At 46.5% G+C, this 15,292-nt stretch overlaps 1 protein-coding gene across 3 annotated transcripts in view; it reads left to right on the top strand.

Moving 5' to 3' along the window:
• The window catches only part of pcm (5'-3' exoribonuclease pacman), a 108,587-nt gene that overhangs the window by 79,871 nt on the left and 13,424 nt on the right, over nucleotides 1–15,292 (top strand). For 2 of the 3 annotated variants that reach the window (XM_055076414.2, XM_050188808.3), the window contains exons 27-31: nucleotides 1,954–2,037; nucleotides 4,005–4,140; nucleotides 7,175–7,364; nucleotides 13,521–13,726; nucleotides 14,151–14,300. In XM_055076414.2, the coding sequence (XP_054932389.1) occupies nucleotides 1,954–2,037; nucleotides 4,005–4,140; nucleotides 7,175–7,364; nucleotides 13,521–13,726; nucleotides 14,151–14,300 (766 nt within the window). The remainder of the gene's footprint in view (nucleotides 1–1,953; nucleotides 2,038–4,004; nucleotides 4,141–7,174; nucleotides 7,365–13,520; nucleotides 13,727–14,150; nucleotides 14,301–15,292) is intronic. The other variant, XM_055076417.2, reaches the window with a different exon arrangement.

Here is a 15,292-nt window from a genome sequence, read left to right on the forward strand (position 1 = left end):
AGCACGGTTTATGTTTGCTTCTAGCTAATCTAGGAATGTGCATCTGATTTTGTGCTGAATTGGGATAATTTCATGCTGCTGGTGTAATTTCACCTGTAAAGCATGCTTAACCCTTTCGCTGTCGGACCTTTCTGGCCGTGACGCACCCCCAGTGTCGGCTTGGTTTCAGGGAACGAGCATAACAGGGAATGAACATAGCAATTTATTTTTGATTATGATCGGTATACAAATAACATAGTCAATATAATATGCACATTTCAGTGTTCTGCAGCTGTTGTTAGTAACCATCATCATCATCATCAGCCTGACTATAACATCCGTTCAACATCCGAATCTGACGATGCGGAATTCACCTCTTCCTTGCATGAGACGCTGTCCGAGTCCAAATCTGAGCTCGGCTCGTATTCTGAATCTGAAGAGCCACCGCCCCTATGAGCAGACGAAGGTCCCGCGCCGCTCAGCCATCCGAAAGTAACCGCGCGCAGGGAGGATGCGCTTTCAGTCGCCCGCACAACGGAGAAAAATGGGACGTTGTGTGATCAAGAAGACAGAGGGAGATGGAAAAAGGCTAAAACAAAGTTCGGAGGGCTTTACATTTACTGCTGCAAGTCGGAAGCGAGGGTGCGGCGAGAGAGCGAAAGCAGCAATCGAGTCACTCTTTTCGGAGAGGCAACAGGCGAGTGCGCCTGAACTTGACGCGTTGTAGCAGACACACCAACAGAAGAAAAATAAAAACCTTCAAACCAGCGGAGCCCTTGAACCCATAACCACACGCACGCGACGCATGATCCAGCGAACGCGGAGCCACCGCGCCACCTAGCAAAGAGAGTGGGGAGTGGCAGTCGCACCGTACTCTTCAATACATGTACTAACGCAGGTCGGGGCGAAAATACGAACTTGTAGAAAGAGTCAACAGATGGCGTGGCCAGTTCAGGAGCACAAGCTTTGCGCTCAGGCGCGAAATTTTGAACGCACGATAGAGAATGTACCGGTATGTCAGTGACACTGTGGGGGGGGGAAGCGCGATGACGTACCGGTACGTCCGTGACAGCGAAAGGGTTAACCATAACACGTCTAAGCTTTTCGGAAAGCCGGTCTCTCGGTAGCAAGGGGCACGGGCGCAGCAAGAGTGCACTCTGTTGCAGCACTACCCCTAACCTGAGCTTATTGCTTGAGAGCAAATGCGATGAGCGACATTTGGCAAAGTGTCAAGTGCCTGCGAGTTTACGGGCGTTTGATGTTGTGTAAAAATGCAGAGGTTGGTGAGAACAGACAGCTAGTAGAAATTACTCAATTTTCCAAGTTAATGTGAGCTAAATACAGAATATTATAGTATATAATGGCTTACTGTACTCACGAACAACTTTCTGTGGCTATGAAGGGAAAGCTACGGAGGCAAAGCACACACAAGTGAGAGCGCCTCTGAGAAGAGTCCTATGTTTTCATCCACGTTAGTTTAAGCAGGGGAAGACAAAACATAAACACCTTATTAGCAACAGTCAAATAAGGCAAAGCACACCACTGAATGGGGAAGCTTACTTATTTTGCCGCTTTTCCCTTCTGCATCTGGGCAAACGCGAAACCGTCTCACATGGAAGCTGCATCGATTCAGCATGTGTTTCGTGGAACTAAAAGCACTGTCAAAACGCTGGTGGACTACTTGGCACGGTAACACATGTGCTAAAGCTCCACCCTTGTAGCTTTCCCTTCGTAGCCACAGAAAGTTGTCCGCGAGTATAGTCTCATTTTTTACCATTGAGAATATAATTGTGATATGCCAACATGTTCAAATAACCAAACTTGCTAACTTATGCCAAGTGCATATAATTGTGTACTCAATTTGATATTCGAAGCTGCGTACTCGTATTCAGTAATTATGATATTAGCGCACTCCTACTTCAAACAAATGTTCAAGATCTTGCTACCTTTCTTTAATTCTGCCTTTTTTCACAGGTACCTTGACTTCGTGCAGAAAATTCTTTCTTTCCTGGGACAGGACAAAATTGCGGTGGAAGACCTTTACCCAAAAGGAGCGGGGTAAGTTTCGCATACAACACGAACCTGATTTTTATAGACGAAGGTCGCAGTATGGGGCTTGTTATCGTGGAATGGTATCAGGATAGCGCAGCAAAACATGGACACAAGAAGAAACGAAGATGAAGACAAGCGCTATCGTTTCTTCGTGTGTCCGGGTTTCACCGGGTTTCACTGCGCTATCCGGATACCATTCACTGATTTTGATGGTCAGAAAAGAGAAGAATGTAATGTCCTCGTTTTTAATGTACATGCTTTGACTTGAGAGCAGAAATCTTTCTGCTTACAAGTGACTCGTGCAAGCATGACCCATTCTTGCACATTAAACCACGTGCATCACCATCGGCTGGCTTAAGCTTTCCTCGCAGGCCAGCACATTTTAGCATCGAAGTTGACCTAAAAGAGAATTGCGAAAAAATGGAGAGAGAGAATGAAATAAATATGCAGGGAAACCTTCCTATGTGCTTCCTAATTTGTGCATGCAAGTCATTCAACTTCTGTCTAATGGAGGGTCTGCCATGGGGAAGTTGCCCCGAGATGCATAGACAAGTAGCTAAAACGTGACAAAATGCCTTAGTTCCAATTGCTTCTATTTGTTATCTACCATATTCAAAATCTTGTAAACGTTTGCACACCTCTTGTTGAAACTACAGTTATGCCTCGATATAACGAAGTAGGTCAAATGGGCAATTTGCTTCGTTACATTGAAATTTTCTTGTATCGATATTTAAGCTTTTATGCAAATAAGTACAGTCACTGATGGATTTTTTTTCTACCTATTAATGGGCCGCAGAATTTTTCGAATTATTGGGCAATTAAAAAAGGCAAATTTGAATGAGAAAGCAATATTGATTAATGTAGAAGTCGGCGACGAATGATACGGCTTCATGCCACGTCGACGATATTTTCAAATCAGTGGCACGAATTAAGCAAAGCCAGTCACGCTTTCGTGTGCATTCCACCCTCGCGGCCGATAGCGTCACCCGCACTGAGATGACGCTGTCATGAAAAGCGCTGGCAACAGGGAGCGAATGCTTCATCTGCTTCAACAGGTCACCGAAACTCGAGAGATTGCGCAACCTCCAATACTAAGCGCGCGGTAAGATAGCTTACATGATGCCATGCCGGCTCGGCATGCCTTTTTCCACACGCGGCCGATTACTTCTAAAGCAGGTGCGCGGACGCGTATGCGCTCGGTCGCGCTTGCAGCCATGGGCAGCCACGGCCGAGATGTGCACCAGAAATCGCGACACGTGCCAATTTGCCACCCCCACTCCCACCCCTCGCACACGCTTCGTAGCGTTACTGCGAGATCACTCCCCTCCCCCTCTTTCCCATCGCTCGCACGGGAAGGCAGCACTCGAGGAGCTACCATCTTGTCTCACCCTCGCACACTTTCACTTCCACCTAAAACACAAAGTGCGCAATAGGATCTTATCACAGCTGGACTTTTACAGAACATGATGCGGCTCCACTTTGGGGGTCACTCTTGTCCCGCTGCCACTCATGATTTGAGAGGTGTGTTTGGAAGCAGCCACTTGTAATTCGATCATTTGATCATCTGCGTTCGTGGAAGTTTCCATTTATTGTCTTGACATTGCGTTGCGGTGGAAGTGAAATTTCATTACATATATTGAAATCGCATACAAACACACTTCGTTAAATTAAAGCTCTAAATACATGATATTCTATGGACAGCAGGTTATAAAAAGTTAAATACTTCGTTATGTCAAAAATTTCGTTATATTGAAGTTCGTTATATCGAGGTTTAACTGTAGTAGTAGCCATAGACCTAGCGTAGCAGCAAGTAATTCAACAGGAACTGAATTCTCAAATTGAATGCCTCATTTCAAACTATCATTTTATTTGATAGCTATTCAAAATGTCATAAACATTTGCACACGTCTCGTTAGAAGTTAATTAGCTCCTAACAACTAATGGTTTTGTCTTGCCGTTGCTTGTCCTATTAGAAAAGAAGAGGTGAGAGAGGTGGCCAAGTGGATAAAAGAGCAGGAGTGTTCCAAAGTGCCGCGGGTCAAAAGCGGTGCAATGTTGCTCGACGAAGGTGTCATCAAGGCCATTGAAGAGACTATCAACAGAGCCAAGGTCCAGTTTGTTTCCTTTCTTCCCTGCCTGCCTTTTCACTGCACAGGGCCAACAGATAAATGTTCGAGGGCTATAGTTCATAGTGATTTTTTTGTTTTCATTCGGTTGATATCATTAAACGCACCAAATTACCTATTGCAGTGGTGGTTACTTGTGGGCCTATGAATAAGGGCAAATATAATTTTTTTAAAAGTGTGTAACAGCAGGTCTTTTACTAAAAACTCAGGTTAATTTTAAGTATTATACACTGAATGCAGCGAGAAAAAAGTGAGTTCTCCCACTGTCAAGCTTTTCAGAAAAGAAATGCAGTTGACTTCCGTTAGTTCGACTCTGGTGAGACCGAGGAAATTGATCGAATTATCCGGCGAGTTGAATTAAACAATATGCAGAAAACACGCCAAAACACACTGCTGATTCAATTCGCAGTATTTGTGTGTTTCTAACACAACCCCAAATCAAACGTGCATCCACTTTCTCTGTGTCAAAATTAGAAAACTTACATAGAGGTAACATTAAAGCTCTAAGGCTCTTAAACGAGTGAACACAATCATCGGCCGGATGGAGGAAAGTGGTGGGAAGGGGCACTGGGATCTCCGCTATTATGGTTTTCTAACATTAGCTCTGCCATCCCCCTATTCTAATTTTTTTTATGCTACCCGGTTTTAACAAGTATTGGTTATAACAATGGAATTTTCGTGGCACTTGAATATTGTTATAAGTGGTTACAGCGTTAAATTCACTGCTGGCTAGTGCAGGATTTTCAAATCTATTTAATTTTGCTACTAGCAGCTTGTAGCATCTATTTTTATGCTAGTGCTTTAAAGGGAAGCTGAAGAGTCTGTCGAATTCAATAAGACGCTCATATACGGATGCGGGAACCTTATAAACCATGTAGGTAAAATTTGGGGGATTTTTTTTTTCAATTAGGAGCGACGTAATCGTCGGTTGAAATTGCGCCGTAGCTCCGCCCCCCGTCGAATGCCGCGCGCTGCTGCTGACGCTGACGATGCGAGCGGAGACTGGAAACCGCAGTGTTGTGACGTCAACTCTAGTGTTTCGTTCCTTCGCAGTGTCCGCGACCGTGCCTGACCGCGCTTGTTTCTGTGTGCGTGCCATCGTAATCTGCTTCGATCGACCCTGCATTCCTTTGTTGGTGCGTCTGCGTGTATGTAGAGTGGTAGTCAACGTGCGTGGTAGTCAACGTGAGTGGTAATCAACGTGAGTGGTAGTCAACAGATGAAGGTCACTACACGTACTGCATGAACCGGGAAGCTTTTCATGCGTTTAAACCGTCTTTGTAGATTGCCGACAGCTTTGGACAGCGCACAAATGCCGACGATCGCATCCCCGCTTACGTTCCATGAGGAGGCATGCAGGAACACAACACTACAGTTGTTTGACCGGAAACGAGCTCACTAGATCGGCGAAAGATCAGCGAGATTACTAGATCGCTTTGCAAAAAACATACTCACCAAAGAGCATTTCCAACACGAGGAGATCCCAAGACTTTGCTTTCGTTCGCGTCGAAAGCACTGCTCGCACCAGCATCGTTTGCTTCTTCGAGAGGCCGGCTCTTCGCAATCGGCTCGTACATGTAGGGAGTAACGCCGAACTCCTCAGAAAAACGAGTCTCTAAATTTTCCATTACCGTCTCAGAAAAACAGCACCAAACTACCTGGCACCGCGCTTCATGTGTAGCGGCAGCGGTCGGTTACTAGTGTTGACGTCACTAGGCGCCCGACCAATCACAGGCGGAAACGAGACGCGCGAGCTGGGCGTGTCCGCTGCTGCACTTTTTGTCGGAATAAAATATATTTGCGCTTTCTTTCACTCAATTTCGATGCGATATTCGAATTTGGAGGGTTGAAAACCATTATGTACAGATGTTCACTCATTTTTTCTGGAAAACCTTTCAGCTTCCCTTTAAAGAATAAATACATATAGGAAAATTGTAGAGCTTCACCAGTGATCTTGTTTGTAAAGTACCATGTGCCAGCAGGAACAGTTTGTTTGGTTACATTTGTAAAATTGTTGTTTAGGAAGAGTTGTGTACAAGACGCTCTCTTGACGATTACAAGCCAGCATGTTTCACTTGAACTAATTACTGACCTTGATTTGCTAGATACGCACCTGTTCTTGAATAGGGATGATTAACTGGAAGCGAGTCTTCTAATGCATAATGTCTCTGGAAAAGGTTAAGTGAGTGCTGAAAATTTGTGCTGCATTCTGCATCCACTCTGAGTATAAAGCTTTCCGCCTCCTTATTGGCTTGAAGTACATGTATTCAAGTAAAAGGTGGCAATGGTAGCTGGGTTGTGTGTAGAAATTTTTTGCAGAGCTAATTGAAGTACGCCACAAGGGTTCAAGTCACGAGAGGCAGTGTGTTGGTGATGCTCGAGTTGTGTGGCATGTTTGTTTTGCTAAAATGGTGCATTTTGAATGTTACAACATGTTGTTCAGTATCATCTTATAGTGCGAGTAAATCTATACTGTTGATAGGTTTCTTTTTGCAGCACTGGTGGTAGTTTAGCTTTCTCGTAAGAGTCTTTTTCACTTTGCAGCAGCTATGCCTAAGGCTGCATTGTGACCATCCAGATGCTGTCAGCATTGCCATATGTGGCTTGCTTACAAGCGCCTTAGACCAACAGCCAAACACACAGTCCGAAAGTGAGAGAAAGCTCTTTAATGAAAAACATTGTCTAGCCAGCGCACATTCACCTACATGGTACTCAGCAAGAAATTGGCCAAAGCGACAAAAAGGACTTGAAAGAAGGTGGGCTAGAGTTTCGAGACCCCTGCCACAGACATGCCCAAGATGGCTTAAGTTCTTAGTCACTTTGCCTTTCTTGAAATTTTTCAAAATTTTTCAGTGCTGAAGTTTATGCAGCATAACTAACAGGTAGCCGAAACATGCTTTCAGCATTGTGTTATCCTTCAGTGATCTTTCATTGATCCCTTATTGCTCCACTTTAGTGATCCTTGCACTATCTTGTGTTGTTTATCCTTTCCTTTCTGCATCAACCACATGAAACAGGACACAGAGCCACCACAGGAAGTGCTTTTGGACGTGCACCCCAAGCACCTGTATCGGCCGGGTCTCCAGTATGGCTGGGTGCAGCCCGATCCAAAGGCCACTTACTACTTGTTTGACCGAGTAGTGAATGTCCGGGAGAACATTGCAGTTCCTGTAGGATACCGGGGCACTGTCATCGGCCTTCTCCCATGTAAGTGTTTCTTAACTTTTGTGCCAGGAATTCTGCACCAGAGTAACGAGCGCTGCTTTTTTTCGTGCAACCTGAGTATAACAATTGTATTTTCTTGGCACTTGAATATTGTTACACCTAAACCTTATTTCTATAAACACCACATTAATGAACTTCTCAGATTACCAAACTTTCAGGCGCCCCTGCCCCCTGCTGACTGCATCATGACGAGCCCTTTCTCTGTCACGACAAACAACTTTTGGGTGGGGCTTCGCCCTCTCGGCTTCTTCGCCATGTAGCTTCCAGTGTGCTAGCAGAAGGGAAAAGAGAGAGAAAGCCGAGTATCTTTGGTATAACTTATACAGGGTGTCTACCAACCGGGAAAACCGGGAATTCTCAGGGATATTGAGTAGTCTGGAAAAACTCGGGGAAAACTCAGGGAATTTGTGCCTCTATCAGGGAAAATTAGCTGTAATATTATTGAAAGGGTTGAAAGTCGCGGTGATGCTGGCTTGAGTAAAAGACAGGAATCTTAATGATTCGTCTTTGACTTCCTGTTGTCGGCTGGAGGAGTTCCAGTGTACAGTCAACGACCGACTTTCCGGATTCCCAATAATTTGGTTGGCTTCGCAGCACCACCACGTGCCCCATAGAGTCAATGTATCAGAACATCTGAAATTTCTGACACAAGAACTTTTTGCCGTCCGATTTTCCCGAAGTTTTGACATGACCGCAGGTCTGAAATGGCATTAATCAAAGCCACCACCGCTGCCATTTTGATGACCTCGTTGCCTCGAACCGGTGCTCTCGTACGCAGATCCGCTGGCAGCCGTAGCCACCACTGCGGCAACGCTAGGCCTAGCTGCTTCGACATTAGCTATGAAGCTTCTTGCCATTGGGTGCCGTGTTTTTTATTGAAAGAATTCGCTGCTGTCAGTAATGGCATGGACTCCGCCTTTGTAGTCCTTGCGATTGACTTAAAAGCTTGGAAAGCACGGTGAGTTTTATAATGCCGGTTCCCGAAATTCAGCTTCGCCTCTGTACAGAAATATTACTTGGTAAAGCATACACAAAAGTATTGCAGTGAAGCATAACAAGCCTGGGAAGGGGCTATTGCTACGGGACACAGTATGTATTCCTTAATTATACACGCGTGCACCCGATATTTCCTGTCATAGTACAAGCACCGATTTGCCTAATACGTTTACCGACAGGCCTTCAGAGTGTTTTCGAATATGCCTGTGGTGGTTTGAGCTTAAAGGCAGTAAATGACATGCACTTTTTTCCAACTGGCCGATTTTTTGGACATTTTCACGCCCCCTAGGGAGTTCGAAAAATCGTACGTGGACTGTGAAACTGACCAAGAAGATGCTTCAAATGGTCCATGGGACGAACGAGTGGCGGAAGGAGGACAAGAACAGAAAGGACCTGCACATTGAGCAATGAACGGGAAAGGAAGCGCGCTGCCGCCATTTTGAAGGAGCTTGAGCTCAAGAAAATTGGCTCTGGTTTATCTCTGGTTAAACCTGGTTGAATTGCAAAAGCACACCTTGACAGTTTCTATAGTCACTTCAGTCCAATCTGGGAAGGCTTCACGAAGAGTCACATACATGTTCCGCTTATGCCACACAACACACACTTCCAAACAGGTTCTCGGTGAAGCGGCGATGGAATTCGCATGTAGCTGATGCAAACTGAGCCACTCGTTTGATGTCACTTATTTACACAGGTTCTTCAGTAGAAACACACACATTTTTCCTCCTCCGCTTTTCAAGGCATTCGGCCCATTGTTCTTCTGTTTCCTTGGCACGTCGTCGTCTCATAGTTTCATTCCGTCTAGCACGGCTTGACTCACCTTCTAAAGTGTCTCGCTTAGCTGCTTCGGCTTCTCATCGTTTTCGCAATCATTCTTCTCGTTGCTCCTCTGTTTCCTGGGCATGTTGCAACCTCTTTCTCTCATTCTTCCTAGCTTGCTTAGCTTTCGCCTTAGAATTTAACTGTTCCGAAGCAGTAAAGCAGCTAGATTCAGATATAGACTCTTCGTCGGTAACTTCCATGGCGATACTGATCAACCAACGCGTAGCGTACCACTATATATTCCAGTGAAGCCGCCACGGAGCGAGCACAAGGGGAGGAGGTCGTCATATCAACGGAGAGACCACCTGCTAGGCGCGGCGCCGGCTCGGGGGCCACGGCACACGCAATGAGCGGCTCCCTTCTAGCTGGGGCGGGGAGCAAGCTGACATCACGCGTCGTCATAACAACGGAGAGAGCTGACGTCACACCACCTGCTAAGCGCAGCGCTGGCTCTGGGGAGGCCACGGCATATGTGACGAGCAGTTAGACCTGGCATAGTATTGCTTTCGCAGTAAAGCAAAGTGTTGGCTGATGCCGAGATGCAGGTGTCCCTCACCCAAACCAAAATAAACTCTTTAAAGCAGTGAAACACAACACTGAGGCATCGTGCGCGGGCTGAGAGTATGTCAGGACAGTTGATGTTGCAAGAACTTACGAGCTGTTGAGAGAGAATCTAAATTGTGACAAAGTTTGGGCCTCATACCACTGAGCTTGGTATCAGTTGATAGAAATAGCTCATATTCGAAAATATTTGCTTCTGCATGCATCTCCTTTCTATTTGTATTTGAGAATGTCAGACTCCATTTGCAATTTTTTTATGAAGACATTTTATTTGCTGTGCATTTTACTAACCCCTCCCTTCTATTCTCTTTTTGAATAACATAAACACTACTCCTTAGTATTCAAATTGAATTAAGTAGGTCTTTTTTTTTTCTATGCTTACTAGAGAGTGACAGCATCGGGCGATATGGTTTCAGCCCGTCTTGGCAATAACATGGTTCTGCATCACTCAGGGAATTTTGCTAAGGCACTTAGGGAAAACCTAGAAAACTCAGCGAATTTGGAAATGTCAACTTGGTAGACACCCTGTTATAGTTGAAGGATGAGAAAAATTTGTGTGGCATGAGGTTTGTGAGACATGTTTAATAGGTCATTCTACGATTCATCGGAAAGGTTTGTCGGAACTCCTGGAAAACCATAGTGCAAAGACTACAATTGTGTGTTTCTTCCATCTGTCCTATGGTTTAGCAGCAGCCCCCCCCCCCCCCCCAATCTTCCCATCATTTGCTAGGGGGGGTGGGGTCTCTGACCCCACCCCCCAATGACACCCCCCACCCCCCCACTGCCAATTTTTTCCGCTCAGAATAACCAAAAATAAACCATTGTGTTCATTTGATAATATCCAAGAGAAAAACCCAGCACTGAAAGGGTTAAAAGTAGCCACTGAAGGTAACAGATCTGGCATGAGTGTTCATTGGTAGTGGTGTAAATACAAAGACTATGTAAGATCGATAATCGATGGCATCATTGCATGAAACTGTGTAAGTATGTTCATCTTGACTGTACTTATTTGCCTTCTGCTTTGTGTTGGTACTTATCAATATGCATGCTCTATGAAGCTTTTTCAATATTAAGTGGCAACCACATGCACATAGTATTCAAGCGACACGACGGGGTCTGCCTGTCGCATCATGGTGTGGAGCAACCCGACATCACAAAAAAAAAAAGTATGAACAAATTTACATTGTAGTCCAAATAAATATGTTCGTGTGCATTTACAGAAATCGCAAACTTGCCACAAGGCAAATGCTGTAGTCAAGCTTTATTAAACCAGCTTAAATATTCTGTCGTCGCCAGTGGAAATCCATTCCACCAGCCACCAGCGTGAAATGTCGTGACGCCTTCTGGTGAGCGAAACTCAAAACACCTTCACAGTTCTCAGTCGCGTCTGAGGCCAGCGGGATAAAAAACAACAACCAATCTTAATAATAATGACGAGACGATGCCTATACTTTGTCCTTAGCTTGAGATAAGACAAAGTGATGGCTAATTTTACTACAGTCGAACCCGACTATATCGAACCCGTTTACATCGAATTATTCTATATATCGAACAATTTCTGGTCACGGTATAGTTACAATGAGTATATATAGCAAAAATTACGCTTACATCGAACAAATATTGCAGTGACTCCCGATATATCGAACGTCAAGCGGCAGAAAAGTGCCCCCAGAAGTTGGCTTTCCCTCGCGGTAGCGGAGAAACCCGGCGGCGCGGCTCCATCCAACCGCTCTCCCTACCGTGACCGCGCTGCCTCGGGCTGTTCGGGCGAGCTGTCGACACTCCCCCTGTCGCGCATAGTGAAGTCTATTATCCTCCCTCTTTCTCTATCATCTTTCACTTCCCACTCCCTCTCCCCTGACGACGCTTCGCCGTGCTCCCTCACGGGTTTCAGAATCAAGCGTCCTTCCTTTCTTTAGATCACTATCTATTGACACTCCCCTGCAAAAAATGATCCTGGCCCGCCTACAGCGCTTGCTCAGACAGCCAATCAGAGGCTCTTGTGCGCTCTTCGTGCAAGATGGCGAAAGTGCGAGTTGTCTGGCTGCTTCTCTGGCACGGAGGAAGGAAACTCGGGAGAGGCCCTGACGTCACTCTTTGTGAAGCAAAAGTGAAGCCGGAATTTGGCGCTGCTCATGGCGATGCTCCGCCTTTTGGGCCACCCTCCTCTCTTGTTTACATCTTTCGCGAAACCACGCCGCGCTGCGCGTGGTGTCGCGCGCGGAGCGCGCGCGCTCGCGCAACATCTGGCAGAGCACCGTGCAGGTAACACAGCGCAACAAGACACGGTGACTAACGCAAACCCGCCCACTCAGCGCCTTTGCCACGGCCCGAAACCTACCAGAGCAACACGTGTGAGCGCTCAAAACCATAACAACGCCGCCATTGTGGCCCAAAAGGCGTGGCCATACAACAAAAAAAATAAAAAAGCAGCAAAAGACTGAGAACCTACTACGTCACTTCCGCCACACTTTTCTCCTACCGCGCGGAGGGGGTAGGGCCTCTCCTTAGTTTCCTTCCTCCGTGTTCTCTGGTTTATCGTGTTTGCGCCTTGTGGGCCTTCTCCCATAGTGTTGCCGTGACGAAGCGGCAGAATTCGCCTTTCGTCGTGAAGATCGAAATCATAAATCGCGTCGAACGCGATATCCCCGCAGCGTGCAAGATTCCGAGGAGCACTCTCAGCACGATTAGGGCTAAAGTGGCCAGACTCGCAACCCGGTGCCCATGGCGCCCGACGCGTACGCATGGCCGTGTACGAGGCGTTCTTCATACGTGCCGGTTTCCGCGTGCTCGGTGATGACTGTAAATTCTGATGAATGCGACGAAGCCGTTGCCGGTGTTGCCGAAGTTTGGGGCGAGCTGTCAAAATTTCCGGGACATTCGAATCAACGGTGGACGAGTTTGTGAGTACAGATGATGGTGTCGCGACGACGGTAGATACCGAAACGAAGACTACATCGCCGACATTGTACCGAGCACAAATGAAAGTAGGCACGTTGAGGAAAGCAACTACGGTCCTTTGCCCACATCCTCCGAAGTGATTGGTGCACTCGCATTAGTCTGGTGCTTCTGCGCGAATGCGGAAGGTTGTGGCCTCAGCTGCTCGGACTCCTTAGACAACGTGGGGAAGTGCGTGCGTCGCAGGCAGCGAAATTGCCCAAGCAGAAGAAAATGCAGGACTAATTTATGCGAAACTAAGCTAGTTTCGTCAATAAAGTGATTTTATAAATGGGATGTGCTTTTATGACATCCAATTATTTAGCAGGCTTATATCGAATTATGCTCTATATCGAACTGATAGGCGTTTTTTTGCGAGTTCGATATAGCCGGGTTTGACTGTATTTACTTATTGCTTTTTGCTGTTATGGCAAACAGAAAATTGCATGAGCTAATTCAGATTGAAGCGGGCAGACTGGTTGCTGCCATGCTGTTGCGTAATCATGCTGCCTCTGGCGGAAGTCGCTACGCAGACTTGTAGGCGACATGTAAAATTACCTGCGTGGCCAAAAAACGGCAATGTTACAAGCGACAGTGACGGAGTGCTTTCCACAACAGTAAAACCTGACGCTCGTAAATTACGTGCATGCAATTGCGCATTTAGAGTTCCGCTTACAGTACAATAGCTTTTTTTTTTTTTACTGATCCTGTCAGGCACGTGTAGCCTTTGGTCTTGACACTTCCTTTCCAACGAAATTCAAATAAACTTCGGACACTGAAAGTTCCAGCTTCTAACAGCATCTCGCTTTCCGATTCCTATAGTGGAGAATAATGAGCCACAGATGTGCGAAGTGGTGTTTGACGAGCCGTTTGCCGGTGGCTTGCCCCTGCGGTGCTCGGAACACCATGGCTACCGACTCTCCACTCTGTTCCTGGTGAACCTTTCGCACGGCAGCCGAGGGCAGCGGAGCCAGCAACTCTACCAGGTGCCCGCACGCCGTCAACAGCAAGCGGATTCATACTCACTGGTGAGACAGTGCCTGGTTCCCATCATGGTAACGTATGTGTGTGTGCAAACGGGCAGCACAGCTGTGAGGCACTAAGTCTGCACCTGATTATAATGCAACCCCCAGCTAATTTCACACTTGTAAGGGAATAAAATGTGGCTCAGTGTCAATAGTGTTATGTTGCTGAACACTGGGCCGTGGGTTCGATTCCCAGCTCCCATGGCCACATTCCAGGAGGCGGGGCAATGCAAAAATTCTCATGTACGTGGATTTGGGTGCACACTTAAGAAAACCAAGTCGGTAAAAATTAATCTAGAGTGACGTCTACACTGTCTTCCATAGCTGCGTTGTTGCTTTGAGAGATTTAACCCCATGAATCAATGAATCCACCGTTCGAAAGCACCACTATAGGATGTTTTGGTCGACTTGCCTTTGTCTGGCGCAGCTTGTTGGCAACAAGGTCAGAACCAGCTCGGCTCAACCACGGGCTACTCATGCGAGCACGGATAACGGCTGGCAGGACTTGTCACCGCAACGTCGACAAGCAAAAAACCGATTCCATCATTCTCCAAACTCTCCATTTGAGGCACAAAAGGTAAGCCATCATCAGGCTCCACATCATCAATTCGAAATTGACATAAACGAACCATGCAAGTTCTTGTAATCATTAGGGGTGTGCAAATACTCAGAATATTCTATTCATAAACCGAATATCTGCTATTTGATTTTTCGGATAATCAGCGAAAGACCCAGCTGTGGTTGGCGCCATGACGCGCGCAGTGTTCCCATGGCGCGCAATATCTTCAGGTATAACGTTAAACCAGGTCAGTGGGACCGAACGAAACAATTAACGCGACACAGACAGAGAGAACAACAAAAGCAGGACACATGGAAAGCCCGGAAGCATGTGTGAAGGTTGGGCCGATCAGCCCCCGGAAGGCACACAGATCATATCGGATACGCTTGTTCAGTAGTGGTTACACTTGCACGAGTGCTCGTCGTAGTTGCCAATTGGCTGCCCACGGACTCAAATGCCGAACACCCCTTCAACAGTCAACCTAATTTGTTTGTGTGGTCTCTCGACCAATCGTTGATGAGCCTCCTGTAGGAGTATATTAGCATCGAGCTTTCTGCAATGGTTTGTGGCTCATTATCATATTAGCTGGCGGCAAAGTTTTGCTGTGATCGATTTGTCCAGCACATTAGGCCTAATCGGAGCTGTGTCTGCAGGTATGAGCCACTAAAGCAGTTTCGTACCATCATCATCATCATCATCAGCCTGGTTACGCCCACTGCAGGGCAAAGGCCTCTCCCATACTTCTCCAACTACCCCGGTCATGTACTAATTGTGGCCATGTCGTCTCTGCAAACTTCTTAATGTCATCCGCCCACCTAACTTTCCGCCGCCCCCTGCTACGCTTCCCTTCCCTTGGAATCCAGTCCGTAACCCTTAATGACCATCGGTTATCTTCCCTCCTCATTACATGTCCTGCCCATGCCCATTTCTTTTTCTTGATTTCAACTAAGATGTCATTAACCCGCGTTTGTTCCCTCACCCAGTCTCGTACCAAATCAACTCAAATCTGT

Source organism: Dermacentor andersoni, chromosome 3, assembly GCF_023375885.2.
Source record: "Dermacentor andersoni chromosome 3, qqDerAnde1_hic_scaffold, whole genome shotgun sequence".
NCBI classification, from domain to species: Eukaryota; Metazoa; Arthropoda; class Arachnida; order Ixodida; family Ixodidae; genus Dermacentor; species Dermacentor andersoni.